General features: G+C 39.8%; 1 protein-coding gene across 25 annotated transcripts in view; it reads right to left on the reverse strand.

Annotated features, from left to right (window-relative positions):
* Positions 1-27,388, reverse strand: part of LOC122883524 (calcium-dependent secretion activator 1) — a 216,225-nt gene that overhangs the window by 125,891 nt on the left and 62,946 nt on the right. For all 25 annotated transcript variants that reach the window (XM_044212353.1, XM_044212315.1, XM_044212362.1 and 22 more), the window contains exons 4-8: positions 15,770-15,850; positions 15,195-15,431; positions 11,402-11,523; positions 3,191-3,302; positions 2,957-3,096 (exon numbers count right to left, since the gene is read on the reverse strand). In XM_044212353.1, the coding sequence (XP_044068288.1) occupies positions 2,957-3,096; positions 3,191-3,302; positions 11,402-11,523; positions 15,195-15,431; positions 15,770-15,850 (692 nt within the window). The remainder of the gene's footprint in view (positions 1-2,956; positions 3,097-3,190; positions 3,303-11,401; positions 11,524-15,194; positions 15,432-15,769; positions 15,851-27,388) is intronic.

Raw genomic sequence — 27,388 nt, forward strand, 5'->3', positions numbered from 1 at the left:
TTGTTCTGTTCTGTATTTGGTGTTTTATGTCTAAGCTGACAAACCTTTCTTTGGGCAGATATTTGTCACAGCAGGAAAAGCACACTAATGACACTAATGATGCCACTGTTCCATTTAGATGTGCCTATAAACCGTCTGTGAGGCAGCGTGCACAGTACCAGATACCCGGAACTGGGACATCTAAAATAAACAGCCATCATTAATTTTATTAATAACACCTGTGTTAAGATAGGTAAACATGCCTGCTACAAAGATCTTTGTAGAGTGAACTGGATTTTGGGCTGTTGGGTTACTGACACTAAGGGACACTAATGAATCAATCATGCGTCATTATAATTTTAGGAACAATTCTAAGTGCTTTTAGAAACTATTCGCACTCAAGAATAACTCAAGATGATTATTAATGTGGATATGAGGACTAAACAGGTAAAAACATTCATTCTGTGGTTTTTCAGCAGTTAGATAAGCTTAAAATTAACTTTGATACAGTCTGTGCGAAATCACAAAGTGAAGCTAAATCTTAGAACATAAAACAACCACACAATATGTTAGTATAGTTGTTTTTACTTTGGCACTAAATCATAGGCTGTGTTAATGCAATACAGGGAGATAATAGTGCTAAGATGTAAGACATGAGTCATCATGCTGACACATTTTCTAATTAGGACCAAACGGTTGGTTGGTTTGCTGAAGACTCCATTCCTGAAACTGCCCAACTCAAATCACTTTGCTAATCATGTTTTTATTAAATCTCCCCTTAAAAGTATTTCACTTTTCAATTAAGTATTTTCACTACACTGTACATCTGTCCCTTACAATAAATATCTACATCTGAAACTTGCAGATATGGGAGTTATTTGAATCCAGAACATGATCTTTATGGTGCATCATTGTGCATCAAATGGAAAAATCTTTTTGAAAAATATTTTTTTCTATGAAATTTAGCATTTCATATTTGGTATCTCTGGAAATTGAGATCTAGACTAGACTTTGATGTATAATAAAGGTCACAACTACAATTTAGAATCACAGAATTAAGTAAAAGACTAACATCTGAAAACAAATTAACAAACAAATATATCGAACATAAACAAAGTTCATGCCAACTACAGAGAACTATATCATTCAAATGTTCTAAAATCTTATATTGCGAGCTCAGAGCCTGTTACTTAAAAGAAAATCACCCTAATGATTCTCTCATTATTTAATTCAGAAATATAGCCCAAATAGCAGTCAGCATGCTATATCTAGTCTTTTCTTCATACAAATGTAAGTGTGTATTCTGTAAGTACTAAGGCTTGTTGTGTTGAGTTTTGTTTTAGATTTGACATGAAAACATGATGCAGAAGGAGAAGGACGGGAAAAGGGCTTTTGTTGTAAAAGAACATCTGAGGGTGAGGACCCCAGTTTGATTTGTCTCTGCAGCTCCCAGCCTAGCTGTGAGTCTCCCTGGTTAGCCCGCCTCAGTTTGCCTCAGTGTGCCTTTCCCCCCGGTCCCTCCCAGAGCTGCTTCTGCCTGTCGTCCTAAATAAACTTGCATCCATGAGGTGACACATGAGGGCCCTGCCTGTGTGCTGTGCAGAGTGGGACCAGTAGCATGGTAGGGAGGCAGAGTGGGCATCTTACAGGGCAGCCCAGCAGCCTCCTCCAAGGCTCCCAAAAGAAAGCATATGGAGGGGAGGGAGGGAGGAAGGCGGACAAGCATCTCCTCACAGCTACAAACAGAAGAGCAATGCTTTGAAGCAGGAAGTGTGTGGGCACCAGTGTGTCACATGACTCAGGTTTACATTTATTTTCATTAAACTCACTCATGTCGCATATAGTCAGTACTGTCCATCGTGTGTTTCAATGCAAAATACAGCTGCTGCTTGTTCAATTGTGTCTTTGCATCTTAGACTAGGCACCCCTAGACTTCGTCACACCAAAGTACAGCTCATTTACCCAACCATAGTCTTAAAGTTAGCCAGAGAGACAACACATTTAACTGCTCACACTACAAGAATGCCAATGACACCCCAGATGAGTTTGAGAGTACAGGATAGAAATAAATGGAGGATCGAGCCCCTGTTAGCATAGAGATGATACAGCACCATGATGACCCTGATGACATACTGATACTGAAAACATCATGTTTATGATGGAGCCATTACAAATTTATGACACAACTGCAAAACCTCTATAATCATTAAATATCTTGATGTAATTTTTTTTGTTTCACTGTAAACCTTCATGGAAAGAAAAATAAGGTGACAGCAATGAACACACACACACAGCACTGTAAAATGCAACTTGAATCCCAGGATCTGATGGGAATGTTATGTCCTCTTACTTTCAGTACACTACCTGTGCTTTTCCTGCTTTAACAATGGCTCCATTCCATTAAATGTCGCAGTAAGCCATCTCAGAGAGTGAGCATGCACAATACCAGAGCCCTGGAACTGGCTCACCTAAATGAAATGCAGCCATCATTAATGTTATTAATTCCACCTATGCTTTTCCTGTTGCACAATTTACAACCTTTTCAAATGTGGTCCATGGCCTTATATTGGTCTGCTGTGGGTCCATCCTCAAAAAAATTATTATTAATGTCATCTTTTACTACATTGGAAAATAAAGTATGTGTAGTAACAACTGACAACCACAAGAGGGAAGCAAAACATTATCTTTTGGGCAAAGCACCTCCAGTAAAACACCTATGACATAGTGCACATTGATGATTAAAGAGGCAGTGATAGTGGCGCGCATAGCAAATAAGACACTTTCACATCTGCCTGTAAGGCCTGTATCTGACATACTTCAAGGACGTAAAGGCGTCAATGCATCACAGAACACAAAGTCATGGCCTGGAGTTGGACATTAACCTGAGATTCAGTCCTCACATTCTTCTCTCTCTCAATAAGTATCTAATTTCAGAATCACTGGGGCCACCAGCATGCAGAATCTTCCTGTCACTTACCCACAGTGCTTCATGTTCTGTGGTTTGTCCATGCGAATGGCCAGTTTGATCTTGAGGTCATTGTCTGGGCAGCCTTTAGACACTGTCATCTTGTGAAGCTCAGACTGCTTGGGACTGTTGGGAGTCGGGTGGAGCACAACCTGGGAGCAGTTATATAATAATAATATATGTGAGCTATACAATAGGTTGTACCAATTTAAATGACCAAAATGTAGTAAAATGTTAATTTCTTACCTTCCCCAGCTCCTTATCTTCCAGAGCCAACACTCCTGTGCTCTCAGTAAACAGCTTCACCTTCACAGCAGGTAACGGCTGGGTGGTGGTAAAGTCACCCTGGGTACCCCAACTACACACATACCAACACACACAAACACCCAGGTACAAACACAAGAAAGCCGTGTGTTAGAGATGATGTGCTTTTGTGTTAGAGATGATGTGCTCACCTGTGCTTTTCCTGCTATGACAAGTCAAAATGTCTGCTGTGAATAAGGTGTATTGTCTGACTTCCCTTGGTAAAAAAAAAAAAGCCTAATTTTCATTTTTTACATTTTGCTTCAATAGGCTATGTTAAATCACGAAAAACTGAAATGACATGCAGACCTACGGAGATAATTTTAGACACTTCACTTAAAGGTCCAGTGTGTAGGATTTAGTGGCATCTAGTGGTGAAATTGCAGTATGCAACCATTTGAATGCCGCTCGACTCACCCTCCCTTTCCACGCATGTAAGAGAAAGTACGGTGACCTCGAAACTTGCGAAAAACGCGAAGGGCCCTGTCTAGAGTTTGTCTGTTCTGAGCTACTGTAGAAACATGGCAGTGCAACATGGTGGCCTCCATGGAAGGGGACCCGCTCCCTCTGTAGATAGAAATGGCTTATTCTAAGGTAACGAAAACACAACGATTCTTATTTTCAGGTGATTGTACATTCATGAAAACAGTAAATATACTTAGAAATACTATATTCCATTTCTGCCAATAACTCCTCCTAAATGTTACACACTGGACCTTTAACAAATAGTGAGATGACTAATATTTTATCCTAAATCCTGTCTCCTATTCCCAGTAGCAGAAATCAATATGCTAAAATATTTTAACTTATACTACATCCTATCACAGGTCTTTGTCTGTGCCTTCATCTCCTCTTGCGTTGATTATTGCAATTCCTACTCCTGTGGGAGCTTCTAAATCACATCACTGGTAGGTTTAAGTTAAACCTCAGATACAATGACCTCTGAGGACACAGCAACAGGGTTTAAGAGACCATGTGATTTGGTTACAAACAACACAGGTTTAAACTAATCCTAAAGTTAAAACTGCAGCTAAGCTAATGACAGAGCAACAGCCACCATGCATTTTCAAGTTTGCTTACCTGTTTACAAATCTGTGTTTTTGTGTATGCACATTCAGGGTATTCGCCACATTTAATCAAAACAATGTCATTTTAATATTTCGATCTGTTATGATGTGTTCAAAGAGCCTGAAATGGGACAATGTATATCACCGTGACCCTACAAAGTGCTGCTACTGTATGTGTGAACAAATGAAGAGATGGCAGATTCTTCCTCTGGGACAGTCTGCTGTCACTAAGCCACAGGGTTTTGTCTGGTTTTGATCCAGCAGCAGAAAACAGATCTCTTGCAGTGTTTCAGCTGGATTACTTCCACAGGATTCTACTGGGACACACAGGAGCGCCACGCTAGGTCATTTCTCCTGCAAGCAGTAGCCTGGCTGTTCACACCAGAAGCGCATTTCTCTGCACATAAGATGACTCACAGCTACACTGAGTGTGAAATAAAAGCTCTGCTCATCAAAGTTATTTCATTCTTACTATTTACCTCTGCTGTGTCTGCAGTCAGGGATAGTTTAGAGTCGCCTTTTTTCCTTCTTTTTTTGTTCATCAGAAACGCTGACCACCTTTGGTGTGAAAGTGTGATTCCACAGACCCTCTGTCCTGAGGTCTGCATGAGGTCTTTTCACATGGGGAGCGATTGACACAGCATTTTCACTGAGAGGAGAGGGGAGCGGGCACTCACATTTATATCGCGCTCAGCAGGGATACTTTCGGAGTCTGGTCTATTTTATCCGCGTGCCTGGCAAGAAAACACACTGATAATCTATTATAAACGATATAAATTGATATTATATATCATATAAATGTCAATCGTTCCCCATGTGAACAGACCTCATGCAGATCTCAAGACAGAGGGTCTGTGGAATCACACTTTCACACCAAAGGTGGTCAGCGTTTCTGATGAACAAAAAAAGAAGGAAAAAAGGCGACTCTAAACTATCCCTGACTGCAGACACAGCAGAGGTAAATAGTAAGAATGAAATAACTTTGATGAGCAGAGCTTTTATTTCACACTCAGTGTAGCTGTGAGTCATCTTATGAATCACTCTTTATCTCCATTGTAGTGCTACAAGTCTGCTGTTGTGGTTAAAGGCCCTGTCTCCAAATTATGCAAATGCAAACAGTTCTTTGAGAATAACTGAGGAGCTGTTTTTTTATTTAACGACAGCCTTTAAATACTGCATCCTGAGTTTCTATTATTCTGTCATTACAAGTTAAATAAAAGGTTTCAAATGAATCAGCATGGTGAGAGATCTGACACAGCAGTGGCACTGACAAGCTTACTGCTGCTGATTGTAGCTGTAAGCACTCATTTGTTGTCTCAATCAAACTTGTTATTTTCATTTCATTTCATTCATTGTAGTTAATTTGATTATGCGTACATGTGACTAATATCTAGGTTTCTCTACTAGCAATGGAGAAACAACAAAGGTGCTTGGGTGTCTTTGCAAGGAAAGGTGTAGTTGTATCTCATGCTTTGAAAGGGTCATACTATTTGAACTAGGCTATATTTAGCTTAGTTAAATAAGTAATACGTTATGGTTTGGAATATGGATTCCAGAAAGTTCTAATTCTTAAAGCTGCTCTAATCTAATATTTTATATTAACAAAGGGTCTGGTGACTATATGTAATATGAAAGGTGTCGCTTGTAGTGACTTTCATCAACGATGTTTCCAGCAGTAGCAGTCAGCTGTTTTTAATGAAAAAACTCTGATTAACCCACTGTACACAACCTGCTCAGCACCAAACAGCAGACACAGTTAGTGAGTAGCTGGTGAACATAGTGGAGCATGTAGTAGCTCAAGAGACAGATATTTTTCTCAGGAGTTGGTGGAGACCAAAACAAAGCCAAAAGGAGCGTATTGGGCTGATATGCGTTGGATAGCCAGAAACACGACTCCAAATAAATGCTAAATGCACTGTTTGGTAAGACATTTGCCATATCAAGCATTTTATCACTAAGAACTACTCACAATCAGTTGAATGACACAGACCAGTCACTTGTCAACCAATGAAACAGGATGTCATCCACGGCAACAGGGTCAACCCACCTCTTTTTTAAGCTTAAAAGTTTTCTCCATTCCTTTGTAGAAAGTTGTTCTCAGCCTCTCTTTGTGAATAGATCTCCAGAGGAGTCTCTTAGTTATGAACTTTCAGTGGCACTTGGAGGACTCCTAGTGGTAAGATAATATACTTTGTGAATATGGCCCCTGGTGGCTAAAAGAGAGGAGTTAGGAAACACAGTAGTTGCAGTCAGTGCTGCTGCTACTGTGTCAGTGATTAACCCTATGAAGAGATATCTGCTATGTTACAAATACAGCAACTGGGGCTTTTCATGTACAGCATTGCCACGTTTCTTTGTTGTTTGCAGAGATGTTGATATGAGGTCTGTGGTTATGTAGAGTAATGATGTTTCCACTGGAGAAATCCACTTAACATCCCGCCCACACCTCAGATGTTACTCACATTCTCTACTGAGCAGAGGACATAGAAACTCAAGAAAATGACCAAAGAGACTGTGGGTCAAATAAATATTGTGGATCGAAAAAGCAGTGAAGGAGAGGAGAAAACTATAACATCTATTTCATCTATTACCCTAGCCTGGCATCTCCGAGATCAATTGAGAAAACGTCAATCAACTGTAGAAAAATATGAAAGCAGTGCCTGTGACATTATCCATAGGTTTCTGTGTTATGGTTCAGTATAAAGTATTAAGCTACTTAACTAGCCATCATGCTGAGCAAAATTGAAGTCTGTAGAGGCCATGCCTGTCAGTGTGAGGCTGAACTGCTCTTCCTTTCAGGGAAGGCATCTCCTGTGCATGACCTCTCCATTGAGAACTCTGTGGTGTCCCTAGCTCGGACTGCGAGCAATCTGGGTGTGACACTGGATGACCAACTGTCCTTCTCTGCCAACATCACCGTGACAACCCGCTCCTACAGATTCATCAGGAGGATACGTCCATTCCTCACCCAGCAGGCAGAGTAGTTTCTGGTCCAGAAGTCATCTTGTGCCTAGACTACTGCAACTCACTCCTGGCTGGTGTGCCTGCATGTGCCAGCCGACGTCTGCAGCTCATCCATAATGCAGCAGCTCGGCTCGTATTCAACCTACCCAAGTTCTCCAACACTACACCGCTCCTCCGCACCCTGCACTGTCTACCCGTGGCTGCTTGAATCCAAATCAAGACACTGATACTTGCCTACCTTGCTGCGAATGGCTCAGGCCCATCCTACATCCAGGACATGGTCAAACCATACACCCCAGCCCGTCCACTACGTTCTGCTACTGCCAATTGGCTTGCTACTCCCTCACTACAAGGGGGCCCTAGCTACTGCTCAACAAAATCACGTCTGTTTGCGGTCCTGGCTCCACAATGGTGGAACAAGCTCTCCATTGACATCAGGACAGCAGAAACGCTACAGTCATTGGTTCAGAATGCACCAAAAAGAAAAACTCTCTGTCTCTTATTATTTCTAAATGTAGCACTTGAAGCTGTTCAGCATATTTGATGAAGTTGATGTACTTGTGTGATTCTTGCAATTTTTGGGTTGTATCCACATGGTTGTATGCACTAAGTCGCTTTGGATAAAAGCATCAGCTAAATAAATGGAATGGAATGTTTTTAGTATATATTTTTTGTGAAACACACACAGCTTATTTTGTCATCTCAACATTAACATCCTTTGTCTTCTCATGTGAACTTAAGATAATTCCTAACTGATCTCAACATAATAAGCTTTGTTATCTCATAACTGACATAACCCAACCTGCCCTCTACTGAATATTAGATTTACTGTATATCACACACTGTCTTTTCCTGATCATTATAGGTTCTAATGTGATAATCATTTGTAATTAGCAGACATAAGGCAGTCTCTGCCAGTTATGTTGCCACTCACATTCAACATGAGCAGATAATTATTATATTGTAGTCTTGTGAAACTGTGTTACTGTTACTGAACAAAGCGTCCCTGTAATGTTCCTACAGGGACAGATAATAACAGATGAACAGTTTACAGTAGCCACCAGTGAATTAGACAAAGTCCCTGCAATATTCTTTTAACATCCTTATAGGGACTAATAATGTGCCTGTGGTAGTAAATAGTTTGCTTAATATAGAGACCTTAGATTAGACAAACAGTATACAGCACTAGGTCTGCTGATTACACGATTACCTATCAGGATGATTTTTATCTAATGATCATGAGAAGACTGTCTGGTTTGTATTAAGTTCACAAAATATATATTTGGTTGAGGAAAATTCTTTTGAAATGTACATTTTTGAGGTCCAATTTATGGTCCATGAGGTGCAGAAGAAGAAGAGTAGGGATTTCCAGCACAACTTCGCCTACTTCCAAGGTGCATGGAGAAGGATATAGTATGCCATATAGAACCAGAAGACAGAACCAGTGTTGTAGCTCAGGACAAAATTGTGCGCATATGTTTTAATAAAAGTTTGGGTTTTTTAGCCAACTTATTTCCTTCAGTTACAAAGTGTATTTCTGCACTGACTCAATACAAGACAAGAAAGAATGTCTATTTTGGCACTCTGAGTCCTGAGTAGAATAAAAAGCATTTAATATTGCACAGCTGACACTTACGCGTTTCTCAAAGTCTCCCAATTGTCTCCCTCTGTTTTGAAGATATTCTCTTCTTATTTATCAAACATACCCCACGTAGTTAAAATTAAGTAACCTCTTCCCCTCTATCTGTGATATTGGGGTACCTCAGGATAGCATTCTTGGTCCATTACTCTTTCTCCTGTACAGTAATGATTTACCTACTGTACAGTCTTTAAACATTCTACTTGTCTCATATACAGATGATAAAGTAATTGTAATTGTTTCAGGCACACCATCTGATCATAAATGCAAAAAATAAATAAAACTGAAGGTATGTATTTCCATTCTCCTAGGAAACTTTTGTCTCTGCCTCATTCCATAGTTGCAGCTAACCAGAGCCTCACTGTAAAGAATTTCAAATATCTTGATGTTTATCGCAACACCCACTTTACATTTGAAGTGCATATTCAAAGAGTTGAATAAGAAACTTTATCTTTAAAGTCAGATCAGGTCATATCTTACACTCTCTGTTTCTAATATATATTTTCATGCAGTTATACTTTCAAAAATATCCTACTGTCTTCCAATTTGGTCTCTTAATGCCACAGAATTTATTGAACCAAAAGCTAGACTTTGCAATGGAGCTTAAAAGATTCATCTTATACTTTCTCCTTGGACTCATGACTGTGTAGTGTTTTCACAATCTAAAACACAATTTCCATACCTATACAGCACTTGAAGGTATAATTTGTTTGTACTAACAATAACTTAGTTAACTTCTTCACTTTGTAACATTTTGCCAAGACATTACTTTGCAAGACTTATAACCAGAGCCATCACAAACTAACTTAACCCCACACTTTTTTTAAATTGGTCTGTAGTTTAGCTCCTAAAGAATGTTTTTGTCTAACTTTTTACTTTTTTATTCTTGGTTTGTTTTGTCTTTATGCTATTTTATCACTCTTTGTCCTCACTGTGTGGGACAGTATGTCTGCTGGAAAACAGTTTGTCTGCTGTTTTCCTGCTAAAAAATAAAAATAAAATAAATTAAACAAAAATATAGTGTATTCTCATAAAGTATATTACTATGATATAAAATAAAATAGGCTCTAAAATGATTATTATGAAAATTATATACAGCTGGCATATAAAAATGTCCACAATCATAGACCAGTTCCTTCATGTACAGTCTTAACCTGATAGTGGTCCTGCCTGGCACAGATTCTGCACCCATGCTCAAAATATATTTCTATTTAATATATTTTCTGGTTTTCTAAATACTTCCCTCAACAGTGCTACTTAAATCTTCTCAATTGCAGAACATGGTGTATGAAGATTTTTTAGAAGGCCTGCAAATATATCTTTCCAATTGTGAAATATTTAGCTGAATTTCACCATATCTCAGTATTTAAAGAATTCCAAATTAAAGAACTCCAGTTTCCAAAAAGCTGCAGTGGGTTTTAGGAATGCCCTTTTGAGTTACAATTACCCAGTCCTCATGTCTGCCAGAATACAAAGAACAGGCTAGATTTTTTAGCATCTGCAGTATTAAAGCAGGCCAGGTGACAGAAATAAGCAGTGTTTCCAGCCAGAATCTGGTCTCCCGTGTTGGCCATTTTCCCATCACTTACTCCTACTGTACTAATATAACAACTTGAACTATTAAACAGTAACAAACAAGACTGAATCGAGAGAACAGGAAGTGTAAGTGATGAGACAATGAATGAGATAAGATGTGACCTGTGGTATTACATCTGACACTGAAGCATTTTCACTTTTATTGGTGCTTGATTATGGAAATAATAATGTAAATGATGAAGAGGCAAACTGCGTTGTTAACCTCAGTGAATCATGAAATTAAACGTTCATCCCCCGAGTCTAAACACTCTTACTCACAACACTTGATTGAACAGGAAATTGCCTGAAATTAAACCTAAATGCTAATGCTGGGGTAGTCTGGGGAGGTGGAGGGTGTTAAACTGCAAAGTACCAAGAAGGGCACGAGCGTCAAGGAGTGTTGCATGATGAGCACCACCCTGATTATATGGACTGCAAAGTTGAATCAGATAGGATATGGACATATAAATTACATACAGTATATGGAAGATGTGACCATAAATTGACTTTCACACCTTCCTGAACAACCACAATGCTTCATTTCATGAAAACATATAAGTCGTTGACACAAGAGGCACCAAACTTGGGTCTGCCATCTCAGATGGCAAATTCCTACCAAAGCACTAAATGCACAGCACACTACATACAGCATTCATATTTTATCATGTACACAGAGTAGTCTGCAGGTTTGATACATTTATTTGACCAGCAGATGGCAGTGTGTAATATTTTTGAAGTTCTGATTACTAAACCCATTTTCAACAGTGTGTTAAAAAACTGTAAAACTCCAGAAAGCTTCATTTCACAACATGTGAGGTGAAACAACATTAAGAATAAGCGGATTGTGTGTGTGTGTGTGTGTGTGTGTGTGTGTGTGTGTGTGTGTGTGTGTTTGTGCGCTTTACATACGTGGGTTTCGAGGCCTCAGCCTGGTCCGTCTGCAGTTTATGTCCTCCCTCCACCTCCATGGTGCAGTAAACAATCCTGTTTGGAGCCAACGACTTTAAACCCTGGACCTCCATAATCACCACCTGCAGCGCACACACAGACATATTTTATACACAACAAGAGAGGGGGGATAGGGGGAAGTTTACAAAGTCCAAAATTACAGGTTTGAACAGCAATTTAGAAAAAAAAAGAAAATAAAACCAACATTGTCTCGTCCATTTTGTATGTCGATATAGCTGATCAAACAAGAGATGCAGTTTTTGTCAGTGACAAACTATCTGTATCTTTATGCCGTGAGACGACTACATAAGTGCTGATTACATTTGAGGGTCAGTGTCTAGAAATTACTGTTAGCTGTGATTAGCAGGTAGCATTTATGAGCCTCAATCAAATCACTATTTTACTATTTACCAGATGGTGGCAGTATCGCACAATTTTGTTGTTTCCCAACTGAAACGGGAGGAACAGTAGCGCTATGGAGAAGAGATTTAATCGCTTTTCTGTTTTAGTTTTGGCGTTTCAACATAAACAACAAGCTTTTCAAAATGAAAACACCAGTGATTTTAATTAAGTATCATGGACTTTGCCTAAGGCACCAGGACATCTCTAATTTCTTCATTGACTCTTCCATGAACCACACATCCTAGAAATGCTGTATTTAACAGGCTGTTGTGGGCTGAAATGTCCACTCCGTGCCTTGTGTACAAATCAATCAATCAATCAATCAATCAATCAATCAATCAATCAACAATCAATCAATCAATCAGTTTTTAATTTAAAGCACAGAATCACCATGCAGCATGGTCCCAATACACTTTACAATTAAAAAGAATACATGGGACAACATAAAGCATGCAAACAAAATAGTTAAAATAAAACAGCCACATTAAAACATCAGTTAGTTTGAATATAATAATTAATACAAATTTAAATAAAACACCCACCTTAAAAACATCTGTGTTAAAAGGATGTTTAAAAAGATGATGGACCTGACCAGGCTGTATATGAAGTGAATAAAGTTTTCAGTCTTGATTTAAAGATTTCAAATTAACGTGCACGGTATGCAAATTTTTTGTTAACTGAAGGAAGGACCAGCATCGAGAGAGCAACGACTGCGTGACCGGTATATATGGGATAATTAGCTCAGATAAGTAAGGTGGTGCAAGTCCAGGGCAAGGCCTTATAAGTTAAAAGAAGACCCTTAAAATCAGCTCTAGCTTGTACTGGTAGCCAGTGAAGAGGGGCCCAAATGGGTGTTATATGATCAAACAATTTTGTTTTTGTCAAGATTCTAGCTGCAACCTTCTGACCAAGCTGAAGACCTCTGAAACCCAGAGAAAAGGTCATTACAATAATCAAGTCTGGAAGATAAAAATGTATGGATTACAGTTTCGGAATCACACAATAGAATCGCTAAGATTTTAGCAATATTACGATATGAAAGATATATCGATATATAAAGATGAAAAAATGCTGTCTTGGTAAGCAAATAGCCTTTATATGAGACTGGAATGTCAGACAAGAATCAAATCAATGTTAACACTCAAATTCTCAAACAAATACCCACATTTGGCTGGTCTAACAACTAATAATTCTGTTTTATCAGCATTTAACAGCAGAAAGTTCATACCCATCTATTTTTTAATTTCTGATAGACATGCCTCTAAATTTAGGAGTTCAAAGAGGTCATTTGGCTTTACAGGTACATATAGCAGCATATCATCAGCGTAGCAATGAAAATTAACACTGTATTTGAAAATGATGTCACCAAGGGGAAGCATTTAGACAGAAAAGAGCATTGGGCCAAGGACCGATCCCTGGGGTACACCAAACTTTACTTGAGAAAATTCAGAGATTGTATTATTATAACTTAGCTACACTTCAATTAAATTAAATTTTATTTATGTAGTGCCAATTCATAACAGAAGTTATCTCATTGCACTTTTCCTATTGAGCAGGTCTAGGTACAGAGACCCAACAAATTCCACCATGAGCAAGCAAAAAATTTCCTTTTAACAGGCAGAACCTTGGGCAGAACCAGACTCAATGGTGGGTGGCCATCCACCGCTGCCGTGTTAGGTTTTGAACGTTGAGTTGTATTTGATAAATATGAATGAAACCATGAAAGCACCGTCCCCTGCATACCAATATGCTTCTCCAAGCAGCTAAGAAGTATGCTGTCGGTGTCCGGTCGGTGAGTGTTGATTACATAAGCACAGTACATAAGATGAGATTAAATGTAATCACATAGGCTATATTATGTTTTTACATCTTTTCATTTTTTGTCAGTAAGTAAGGATTAGAGAATGATAATAAAAAAAGTAGCAATAACAATTTCTGGAGTGTTATTTACCTTAAAACATGACACAAAATGTGATAAACAATTTAATTAAACAGTTTAATGTCCACCTCACAGCTTCAGTCTGCTCCTCAAATATGTTGCTGGCCTCTTGTGGATGCTATGTCAGTTTTTTTTATTTGGAATCCTGTGCCTCTAATGCCTGATTCCTTTTTTCTCTGTTTTTATTGGCCCCTCCTTTACTTTTTGACATATTTTTTATCTTGTCCATCCTTCTTGTTTGCCGTCTCACTGCTGCGCGCTACTTTTGCAGGATGTTAACGCTTGTGCACCAGAGAGTTCCGCCGGCCAAGTCGGCTAACTTCAGGTTTAGCCCTATGCTAACTTGAATGGGGATCAAATAATTCAATCGTGCAGCTCTTCTACACTTTCCAAATGTTATCAGATCGAATGGGTCAAATTCTGATTGCAAAACAAGTAAGCCAAGCCTACTTTTAGTAGTAGAGGAAATTAAAGGAACACTCCACAAATTTTACACACGTGGGTCAATTTACTAGACATGGGGAGTACTGTGTGGCCGTGAAGGAGTTTTGTCAGGTCTCAGAAATTAACCTGGATGACATAATAATGTTATCAGGGTTATCTCAGCTTGGGCTTTGAGACTGCAAAATCAGAAACAGAAAGCCTGCATTACAAACTTGCTGGCTTAGAAAGAGCTGTAAGAAATGTAAGATCCATTGTTTTGTGGGCTTGATTCAGTCTAGGGACTAAAAGTCAGGATATTTTGACTTCTGCTGTTTCAATTTTCATCATTACTTATTAAAATTTATTTTTTCGTCACCCAACTTAATGGAAATTCAATACTCAATCTCTGGAGTAGCCCTTTAAAAACAGTATATACTGTATTCCACTAGTACAGGGTCAAACGCACCTACTTTTGGGAATTATTGTAAATTTTGTAAAAAAACAAACAAAAAAACATACTTGTTTAATATGGCTACATTGGGTATACATCTGGATACCACAGAAGCACTTTGATGTTACTCTTTTAAGCTCTCAAGAATGTACATTGTTGGCAAAATGTCAGTCCATGGAGTAAAGTCGGTGCTGCATAGCCATCGTTGCAAAGTGCTCCTACCTGCTATTAAAGTATAAATTCCTAGTATACTTGTCATGTTGTCTCATGCTTCCTTTAAGGGCACTGTGAGGCCCACAAGAAATATTCAAATACATTTTATGCTTCCTACCCTGTCCATTTTGAACAGTGCCAACCCACATCCAAACTGTCAGTGCTGCACACAAGCTGTCACACAATATATTAGGGAGTTACCATTTTCTAACCAGAAAGACCACATGATGATTGTTAATGTCAGCTATCTCTCACACATGGCCTATTTCCTTACACTGTTTAATGTATGGCATTAAAATAAGTAAACCAACATCAAGTCTACCAACCTCCAGGGTGAAGGACAGCACCACGTCAGATTTGGACAGCGTGTTCTCGTCCTCCTGGCCCATGTCCATGATGGAGGTGTTGTGGCCTCGTTTCAGCTTCTGCAGCTTGAACTCTCCTCCCTTGGACACCGGCATGCTCTCCAGGTTGGCCATCAGCAGGTTAACAGAAGATCGCAGTTCCTCAATGTACATGGCCTCCATCTCTCTGGATGCAAACCTGGGAAACCTTCCACCATACTGACAAAAACAGGAAGGCAGCCAATTAATTAATGAGCATGATTCACTGAACGTCCAAAATAACCTTATGAGAGAAAATAGCACCAGTTGTAAATAATGTTGCAACATAAAAAAATCTGTTTTGATCTGAACTCTAACTTGTGTCAAACATCAAAATAAATCAGTTAATCATGTAAAAAAAATCGGAATACTGTAGATCTAAAAATTCAAGGACTTAATTTGAATCAATATTCAATAATTAGTATTCTTTCATATATTCAAAGTTAATCCATGCATCCGTCATTCATTCATCCCTCCCCATCCATGCATTTATTCAGCCATTCATCCTTGTCCCTTACCCGAGCAATCTGGTCTGCCATTTGCAGTCGTCCATCCAGCTCTCTTCTGATCTGGGCTGCCTGCTCATCAGGGTTGTCCAGCTGGGGAAACACAGACAGACACAGTACACTTCACAAACGGAACCACAACAATATATGTTCTTAAATAATAGTGATTAGTAAAATAATAATAATGGTAAATGAAATTAATGAAAAATGGAGGAAAACCTGAACTTAAAAATTACACCAGTTTTCAGGGGTAGTTTATAATTAAATCAGATGGAGGTTAAGTTACTGAACTGAATCAACCATTTCTCTTGAGATATATGTCTTTACAAAGTGCTTGAATTGGAGAACTGGCACTTTAATCTCTGACTAAAAACTTTCCCAAAATCACACTGTAAACAGTACAAAAAATGACCTTCAAAATTGATTCAGAATGACAAAAAGAAAAAATGGAAGACTCCGAACCAGAGGAAACTCCATCATTATCCATCATTCAGCTCCTTCTGTGACCATTGCCCCCATTGCTAACTACAGTTGCTTGCTGCAGAAAAAGATTTCACATGGAGTCATACATAAGATAAAACCCACATTCTGTGCAGCTGATGGAGTATTGGCACCTTTTTAGCTAAATATGTTTTGGAGAAATGAAATGCCCACTAACATTTTTATAACTACTTAACTACTCATAAACTTCACTGTCAACATTTTTTTGAAATACTTACATACTAAACATATGCAAGGTGTGTATGCAGATTTTAACTGTCAGTGTTTTTCATCTGTACTACATCCACTCACAAAAGCATGTTGAATGTATTTGTGGTTGTATTTAAAATGTACCCCATGGAGTTTTTAGTGGCAAGTGGTGCTATTGAGCAATGTTGTTTCGAGTGGGTTTTGTTTTTATCATGCACACGGGCAAGCATGCAGGTGGCACAAAGGGGCAAACTTAAAGGGGATGTTGAAGAAAGCAGCACTGTAGGCCGGATTCCTTCAACAAAAAGGTGCCATTTATAAATGAAAATATTAATGAGGACAGAGGACAAAAAACACCTTTGGAAGTCTCACCTAACTGGAACCTACCATCTGCTCACATACAGGGTGAGTTAGATATAAAACACTTTGAGAATACACACTGACAAAAAAGCATTTTATTTGAGATTTCTTAATTACTGCTGACATCACAACTATGTGCACACATGCACACCAATGAGTGCCCAAACTTTATCAGAATGTAATTTACTGCAGAACAGTTTGACCCTTCCTTCAACTTGACAGTGCCCAGTCGCTCACTGCTGAGAGTACCTAAAGATACACAAAATCATAAAATCCTGCAGAACGCAAATCAAACTACACAACCTAAACAGTCTGGGGCCTGATCCTATACCAACCTTAACCATTACCATTTTATGTTTATTAGACAGGTGTGTTAGAAGCCTTGTGTAGCGCAGTGTTAATTTACGATATTTCTTCTCAAAAGGCTGTGTCCTGCAAGCCCACTTGTACCCATAATCACAGTGAAGAATAGCCTCTGGGGAAGATTATTGCTTCTGTCAATACCTTCCCTTTCCAGTTGGCCAAGAGAAATCTTGCTGCTTACAGAGGCCAGTGTTATAGAGAGCAGGGATCAATCAGATGACCATGTGGAATTCATCAGCTGCTCTCCCCCCAAGCTGCAGGATCAATACTCCCGCTGCAGCCCTGCCTGCTGATTAGGAGGGAGCTGGAGCAGGCTAAGGGTAGTGTTGTCTGTCACACAACTGTCTGTGTGTGTGTGTGTGTGTGTGTGTGTGTGTGTGTGTGTGTGTGTGTGTGTGTGTGTTGTGGTCAGTCAGCAGTATGATGTGGTTCCCTGCCATCTGCAGACAAGCACACAGAGGCCTGTAATACGAAGCAGGATTTGGGGTTAGCGAGATAACTTCAGATTTAACCCTGAGTTTTCAGGGTTATGATGGTGGTTAACTTCTTACCAGGGTATACTGCCATGGTAACTTATGCTGCACACCTAACCTGCTCCGGAGCAGTTTATGTTCAAGATAACAGATCAATGCGTATAAAAGCATTACTATACTGACCAATCAATTCTCTTGGAAAATGGCATCATTATTTGTAGAAGATCCATGGATGTATTAATAAGATCTAAGTTCTAATAATACATCCATGAGAAGATCCTGTGGAGCTTGGTGCGCGGATTGTGAGAGGTCTTAGAGGAACCGGCAAAGCGCTTTACTTTACCTGATGATTTTTTATGAGATATAGATTCTCGTTGGAGGGACTGACTTATCTGTGTCAACTTCTTGAGCCGTATGTGGCCAGTGCAACACATCGAAGTTGTGCGCTTACAGTCCTGTAGACTGCATTGCCTTGCATATACTTTGCTATGTATAGCCTACTTACATGCTGTGGTTGATGCGGAGAATGTGAGCATTGTGCTTTTGTATACTCATATCATCAAACAACAGAGACAGATTGAAGCACTGAAGCCTTGTACTTGTATAAGATATGAAATAAGCCTACTTACTGCTTTGAATTAGGCCTATGTTTTTATATTTATTTTTTATTTGCTCCCAAGTCCGTTTCACACCGCTGGGGTTGCAGCTAAAAGAATAAGGCTAAAATTGTTATACACACCATGAGAATACATCTAAGCAACACATTAATTTAATGGAAAACACAAAAGTAATTATAGTTAGACCTTGTGCCCTAATGATGGGGCAGTGATATTATAAGCCTATTAATTTAAGCATTCACTGTTACGGACAGACAGGCAGGAGACACCAATATGGAAACAGATGGGTATTTATTAGGTTACAGCCAGAAAAGACAGGTGGGCAGGTATGGAGATGGGGAAATCCATTGGAGGGAAGATCGCTGGAGAGGGTGATCGCTGGAGAGGAATGTTGCTGGAGAGGGAGATCGCTGGAGAGGAAGGTCGCTGGAAAGGGAGATCGCTGCAGTGGGAGATAGCTGGAAAGGGCCGTAGGGGTTATGCAGAGTTGCATGGGGAGTCCTTGAATCAAACAAGGTTGGACAACTGGCTGAGGTGAGTGCTGGCCTTTTATGCTGGCTGTAATTGGGTGTTGATGGGGAGCAGGAGTGTGATAGGGAGCATGTGTGCTTGATTAACAGACGGTGGAGCCTGGCGTATCCGTGACATTCACACAGTCAATGATTTTTTGCCAGCTTTTCATTCCTGCATTTGGTAGCTACAGCTGTGTTGCTTTTACCCTGAATTATGTGTTTAACTTCTTGGCATTTGTCTAATATTATAGTTTGATCTTCATTTGTAAAATATGCCACACTGCTGCCAGTAGACCTGTCCATGTTTGCGATTGGTCATATGCTACAAACGCTGCCCCTTTTATGTGAACGTGCTCATGGCTAGATTGGGAAAACTTGGGTGGATTTACTGAGTTGATAACCACCGTTGTGTGACCACTTAGCATGATTGCGGTTATTGGGGTTAAGGCAGCCAGATAACTAAAATATATCCTGGGTATGTTGAACTTGCTTCGTAGAACAGGCATAAGTTAGCAATTGTGAGCAAAATGCTAGTTACATCAACATCGTCAACATCGTCCAATTCTTCTAAACTTAAACCAGCCTTGTTCTCAAGAGACTTCCACAGGACATGGGATGAACATTAATCTTACGAGCATTTTCTGATCTGCCTCCTTTATAATTAAGGTTGTGTTAAGTTTATGCAACTAAAACTATAAGGTTAAACTTAAGGAAAGATTATGGTCATGGTTAAAAGACCAGAGCAAGCTGCAAACACAACACTGACATATTATCACCTTATAAAGTTGTTGTGGTTGATGTGTTGAAAGCTGAAAGTTGCCTATTTACACATTCAGCAGACACATGGTGTAAATTTCCAACTGGTTAATGTAAGTCTAATATTTACTCTCCTTTTAGCTTTGGGGGTTGGTTTTGGTCTCCATCAACCATGATTATCTGGCTCTTTAGCTGCTAAATGCTTCACAACTGTATGTTCACCCGCTAGTCTCATTGAAAACAGCTGCCTGCTGCTGCTGGAAACAAGGTTGATGGGAGTAGAGTCTGTGGGCCAAAAACTGAGCTGCAACGATTTGTCAATTAATCTATTAGTCTATCGACAAAACATTCATCTGCAACTATTTTTATAATCAGTTCATTGTTTAAATTTTTCTTTTAATCTTTTTCAAGCAAAAATGCCAAACATTCACTGGTTCCAGCTTCTCAAATGTGATTTGTTACTTTTCTTTGTCATATATAGTAGTAAACTGAATACCTTTGAGTTTTGGACTGTGGGTGGAATAAAACAAGCAATTTGAATACATCTCCTTGAGCTGTGGGAAATGATAACTTTTCTGACATTTTATAGACAAAACAATTGATTTACTGACAAAATAATCAGCAAATTAATAATAATGACAATAATGGTTAGTTGCAGCCCTAGCCGAAAACCAAAACAAAGAGCTAAAAGATTCGAAAAAGCTCCATAAAGCTGAAGGGAACTGAAGAGTTACATGATAATTCTATGTGGGTTTGTCACTAAGTATGACCACTTTAATAGTAACTATATTCATTGTTTATATAAAATGTTGATTAGTGCAGGTTTAAGGCTGGGGAAAGATTGTGGCCATGGTTAAAAGGAGCCAGCATTTACTGTTGGTAGAAGAAGGGATGCAAATAGAAGTCTCTGGTGTCAAAGTCAGTTTGTACATTTAACCATCCAACCTGTCCTCCTCCCTAAGAGGCTTTGCAGCAGTATGATAATGTCACACTATAATTATTTCCATGTCCACAAGAGGAAAACATAAATACAGGTTGTTTTATGTGTTTGACCAAACAACAAATGCCAAATTTTTCTGATGGGGACAATTTCCAAAATATATGTGATAGTGTCATACAGTTTGTTAAACACGAAAGGGTTAATTTAGGAACAGAATCAGGGATTAGGGGCTTGATAAACTGTTTCTACCAGTTAAGACTGTCTTAATAAAACAAGTACGTATTTTCAGTTTTACATGGTGTAGAATGCTGCTGCAGCTCTTGGAATAAAGGCAATCATAGGACAAATAAACTGTCTTCATACTAAATTAGACTGGAATTGAGTTCCCATTGACCATTGTCAGTGTTATAGGCTGCTGCCCTTCCCCTGTTTTCTATGTAAGCCGTTGTTTCAAGGAATGCCTCATGTCTTCACAGGGGGGCAAATGGTAGAGGAAGAGTGGGCAGACAGGGCCGTTTGGAGCAGGGAGATGAAACAGCCTGCTGCAGGGGGAAGCCAGGAACTGTTTTAACTGACGACCCACCACGAACAATGTGTCTAAAGACAAACTCTGATAACCTCATTTAACCTAGGCAAAAATATTATATTCTGTTCTCTCAAAATATGTGATTTACAGTTTTACCAAAATGATCTAATGATTATAATGTCATCAAATAAATGTATGGTATGTCATTATATTGGAGATACATCACCAGATTTAGTTTTCTTTCCACAAGGTTTCCATAAGCATTGTACCACATTTCTTCTCCTGTGTAGCGAAAGCAGCATGTTAGCAGAGCAGCAGCAGCAGCTTCAGTCCTCCGTCTGTGTCTACAAGGGATGCATTCAGGCACAGTATTTAGTAGGGATGGGGATAATTAATTTTTATTGATAGTGATACCATTTTCGACACTGTTTAACGATCCAAGTCTTTATCGATACCACTATCGATACTTTTCTAACTGAAGACTCTAACTGTAGACTTCAGTAGACTCTGAACTGTGAGTCTATGAACATTTGGGACCCTTTGGAGGCCTGAGGCGACGGCGGAAACCCTCTGGTTCAGCGGTGTGCTGCGACTCAGCAGATGATTCCGCTGCGTGCTGTGATCCAACCGGAAAGGGAGGTGGTTGCGATCGAGCGGCGGCTAGGGATTGGTGCTGCTGTGGTCCGACCGGGGGTCCGGGAACGGAGAGCTGCTGCGATTCGGAAGAGAGTCCGGAAACGAGGAGCTGCTGCAATCTAGCAGGGAGTGATGTCTGCTGTCGACCACTGGAACTGGAGGCCGCCGCGGCGCTGGAACTGGAGACGGCAGTGGAGCTGGTGGGTTGCTGGGTGGTGGAGCAGGCGAGCAGAGGGGTGGCGAAGCCGGCAGGCAGCTGGGCGGCGGTACTGGCGAGCAGCTGGGCAGCGGTACAGGCAAGCAGCTGGGCAGTGGTGCAGGCGAATAGCTGGTTATATTAGTAATTGACCAAATGAGAAATGAAGCGAACAACAAATGAAGCGTGTGAGGCAAGTCAATTCTTTTTCATTTAGTTTAATTGCGGTTAGCAGGTAATTCAATTTAATTCAAAAACTTTATTAGACATCGATGTATGTTTGTGCACCTGTGATTTGATTTAAATGACATGACTCTCGCCTCTCGAGACATAACGTTACATTATAGGACCTAGTGTCGATAGCAGTATCAATAACGTCTGACCTTATTGATTTTCGGGTTTTGAGAAATTTGGAACCGGGTCCTAGTATTCAGTGTAGGTCATCCACATTTGGCAGTGCTCAGAGCCCAACATACAATCACTGTAGTGCAAACGAAACAGAAGATAACTGACTAGAAGCGCAAAAACAGCTTTCGGGCAACGGTTACACACGTATAGCACAAGTGAAACGTGAGCTGTTACACAGCCTGGGTAGACAGCTGTATTGAGACGACTGAAAAAGTTTTTGAGGACAGGCTTTAGTCAAATTTCTAAATGTCCCATATATGTTTCATTTTGACTAACCTTACTGGATTCCTAGACTCATTTGTCATCTTGAAATTTTCATGTATCCTTTCCCTGATTGATACTTTTCTTTGAGGAATCTACTTTTTCCAGCTGTAGTGTAGTGACAGGCAGGAAAAGACAACAGACAGGTACAGAAGGCTGAGTTGATTGCTGTCTCTCATGCTGTCTCTCTCTCTCTCTCTCTCTCTCACCTGTCTGTCCTTGCCATTGATTTTCTCCCACTGTCTGCATTAACATCTTGCCAGAACACCCACCCCTGCTGTTACCACTGACTGAGGAGGATGTTTGAATTACTGCTGTCTCCCAGGCATGCACGACACACACACGCACACACACACACACCTCGATATGCACCACAGAACATACACTTCAAAAAGTGTGCAGTGTAATACTGTGTATGCACTCCCATGTTGTTCATCTCTCCCTCTGACATCCAGAGAGAAAGCAGCATCAAACAGACAGTGAGCCTGGTGTCTCAGATTGAAGGCATGCAAGGTTTTCTTTCTTCTCTTTTGTTCTCACATTAAAGTTACAGAGTTAAAAACAAAATACTGAATTTCACTGCCAATCTCAGTCTCCATTGAACAATCTGAGTCTGGACTTGTCTCTCCAAGAAGCTGCAGGCTGTCCCTTACCTAAAATAACCCCAAAGAAGTCATGCAAACATTTCCTGTATTTCTTTATGTTGTTTATGTTTTGAGTAGCTCACTTTTATCTGATATTAGCATGAGTCCTGGCTCCCTGTAGCAATAGCTCCAGTTTTGTCGTGCACTGTAACAAACACACTTAGCAGTGTTCACATTTGGGTTGGTCGCTACATTTGACTCCTACGTTTAGCACACCTGCACAGATGAGTTGGGAGTTAAGCTTTGTTCATACTTCAATACAGACATATTTCAATATATGCTGCAATAGGGGGTCTGAATACGCAGACACGTTCCACACATGCACACTCAAATGTTTAACGAGAACAAGACCAAGGATGGGGAACAGTCCTACAGTATATACATACAGCACACAAAACAAATCCAAGTTTGTCCAAAGTCCAGTTTGCTTTTCTAGCACATGCGCAATAGGTGCACTTGTCGTGCCTACAGTCTGCACAGTGACACATTTTGGGTGGCATCTGCACAGGGGTGACCCATGCAGACCCTCACAGTCAACTGGATGCAGCAACCCTGAATTGGCCTTTAATGTGATACCGGGAACCACCCATGCATTACGCCCTTCCAGTGATGCTCAACACTGCCAGGTGAGAAAAAAAGACATCATGATGATTCCATGGGGGATATTTACTAAGCCTGTCACAAATTACAGTCAGGGGCACAACATTTGGTATTTACTAAGACTAAAGATGTAAATAAGCCCTGCTGCAGTTCATTTGATGTGTCACTACATAAGATCGGATGCCAAGCTGTTTTGACGTTACTGATGAACTTTGAATACTGGTTGAGGAGAAGACATTTTTTGGAACTACAAGTGTATATTCATCCTGCAAGAGGCTATGAAGCTATACGCTAAGAAGATATATGTGAGAAAATATTTAATACTCTGATGTTGTTAACAGCTTAAGTATTATTGGCTGTTTCAATTAGATTGCACAGGACTGGAGCTGCTGTGAGCCATTAAAAGTCAGGAAAAATAAGCAGGAGGCAACTATGGGAAACAGACAGGTAAAGTTATGTGAAAAATAAGAGGTTGTTGCATTGCAGCTCTTTTTTCTCGTGTTGTGGTGCTAGGATCACTTTTTGATATGATACCTACATCAGAAAGCCTAATCTGGGCATTAGACATGGTGGAAAGGAAATTTATTTAGTTCCTGCAATAGTTCCTGAGACTATTCAATGAAAAAGGGTTAATATATAGCACCTGCTGTATGTTATTTTCCCCAACAAAGACATTGGTTAGGTAGAGAGTAAGAAGCTAACAAAGTACAACTATCTATCTTGAGACAGTCATTTGGGTTTAGTCAGTTGTGTTGAGTTCATAAGCAGTCTGTTAGATGTCTGTCCCAACGACACAACTTTTATAACTTTATTGACTGATTTTGGTGAAACTTGATCATACTTTATGGAGGGAATATTTTCTGGTCTTCCCTCTGATGTCCTCCGGCTGCTCTGCTTCAACTTTCTGTGATTTACGGAGTTTGCTGATGGACAGATGGCTTTAACTACTTGTTCTTAGCGGTTAGCTACTTCAGCTGTGCTGCTAGCTGCCCCCTTAGCTGACTGCCCAGACCGGGAGCTCAGAGCTGGGAGCGTCATTGTTTAATGGACCACAGCTGCACGGCTAAAAAATGTCCACAATAGGATTAAAAATGTGGTGTATTGTGTACACAACTTGCTTCGCCATTTACAGATGCAGAAATTACAGTGATGTGACAGTACACCAGTCAGTGATGATGCAACATGATGATTATTCCCCAAGTTGAGTCGAGTAAACCATTGAGGGTTTATTATGTAAGGAGTAGTGAATGAGTGAATGAGGTAGTGATGACACAGCACATGTATCTACGTATTTATTGCACGGTCTGATATTGATACTGAATTCTAATTCAGAAAATCACTACTACATCAAACATCTCTTTTTTCCTATCATGTATCACATGACATTGCATTGGATGAGAGCTTTCTGTGAGGCCAAAATGACATCTAAACCCACAAATAACAAAGGTGAGTATATTGACTTAAGGTTTAACTAGATTGTTTGCTGGCTAGTTTGGTGGGTGGAAAGGTATGTTAAGCAGGTTGACAGGCAACTGCACCATACCTGGCCCAAACATTTATATTTTAACAAAGAATACTGATAGATCTCCATCATCAGCACCAACATTAGATTAATAACCTCACTGCTTCCTCATCTTTCCTTCCACAGCCCCCCCTTCTTCCTAATCCTCTTCTTTCCTCTCTCCATTGATTTAAGGAGAATCAGCTACTTTAATCAAATAATTCAAATTTAATACTCTCGTTAAGGGGCACCCCCCAGTTAACTGGGGGAAAAAAACTAATTAATTAAAATGTGACCATTAAATTGATCAGTCTCTTAAGAAGGATTGAATTCTTTTCGAATGATTGACCTTGTCTTGTGCTTCAAAGAAACACACAGGCAACATCTTACTGATTAAATGAGGGCATTTATTTATAGCTAAATGCCTAATAACTGAATAAATGAAGGATTAATAAGGTATATGATAAGAAAATAAACACAACAGATGAAATATCAGATATTGAGTGATGAAATAAACCTGATCTTATTGGTAATAGTGATGTGAGGTATGTGATTTGATTATAAAAACAACTGCAAGATGCTAACGTAACGCTAAGGCAATTAACTTCTCTTCTTCTTTATCTTATTCAGTTCAATTCAATTCAGTGTTATTTACTGTATATAGCTCCAATTCATAACAGAAGTTATCTCATTGCACTTTTCCTGATGAGCAGGTCTAGACCATACACTTTATAATATTATTTACAGAGACCCAACAAATCTCACCATGAGCAAGCACTTGGCGACAGTGGCAAGAAAAAACTTCCTTTTAAAAGGCAGAAACCTTGGGCAGAACCAGACTCAATGGTGGACGATTGGGTTTTGGTGGGGGGCACAGTGCAAATTCCACCTAGAATTTTAAAATAGTAATAATGTAATGGTAGTGGTAATATTAATATTAATAAAGTAATAATAATAGGAATGATAGTCATAGGAATAATAATGGCAATAATAGCAACAAAGCCAATAACAACAACTGTAGTAGTTGTCGAGCAGGAACATGGGGGCAGCAGTTGGGCCACAACCAAAGATCCGGTCTCTGCAGCTCCAGAGGTAGAAATACCTGCTGAAAGCGACATCAACTCTTTATCACAGCACAAATGTGGTTTAGCCTACTGTTTTGAAGTGCTGGCAAAGATGAGCCGTTTCTGCTGGCTTTCTGACGTGGTGTACAGGGTTGAATCCGTTGTGCAGAGGAATTTGCGGGTGTGTCTGTTTGTGGCTCAGACTCCTTGATTTAGGAGCCCCACAGGCGGCTTTCAGGTGACTCCGTGAAGCAGTTGGTCACCGAGCTAATGAGGTCTCCTGGTCGGTCTGGCAGTCTCGTTTCAGGGCTGACAGCGAAGGTCCGGGCCCAGTCGCTGCTGGCACAGTTCTCTAGGAGATGCAGGATTTGAAGTTTCTTTAGTTCTAACCTTTGTTGTCCAGGCTTCTTTCAGAAAGGCCTTGCTTACAATGTTGGTTGGCTTCCAGTGGCTCAGGGCAGCTTCTGTAGAGTTTGTGCTGTTTTGGCTTGTCGAATAAAATATCTCTAGCTACACTAACTTCTTCAGCTAGGCTTGAGTAATTTTAAAAGGAAATAACGTTGTAAAAATTTGCAAGGCTTGAGTTACAAAATATACAGTTAAAAGAAACAACTCTTTAGTTTAATACTGAGGCATTAAAAACTTGCTTGGAAAATGGTTAAATTGTGAACAGACTTTAGGTGAGGAAGAGAAAACATTTTAAGAAAGTAAAAGGTAAAATAAAACAACCGTTTGGGACTGCTATATTGGTGAAAGTAATTTTATCCGTTTGCCAAAGGAGGAGGTGTTTTGGGTTCGGAGGACGGCTTTTACGCCGAAAATTCTATTCCTTTGTTTGAAACTTTTAGCAGGGCTCTTCATTTAAGTTTTACGTGCAAATATCACATACTCAAACATCATTATGGCCATAAAATCATGATCTGAGACATAAAAATACCTAACACGGCAGCGGCGGATGGCAGCCTACCATTGTGTCTGGTTCTGTCCAAGGTTTCTGCCTGTTAAAAGGAAGTTTGCTTGCTCATGGTGGTATTTGTTGGGTCTCTGTAATTAATATTATAAAGAGTACGGTCTAGACCTGCTC

This window comes from Siniperca chuatsi, linkage group LG2 (assembly GCF_020085105.1).
Source record: "Siniperca chuatsi isolate FFG_IHB_CAS linkage group LG2, ASM2008510v1, whole genome shotgun sequence".
NCBI classification, from domain to species: Eukaryota; Metazoa; Chordata; class Actinopteri; order Centrarchiformes; family Sinipercidae; genus Siniperca; species Siniperca chuatsi.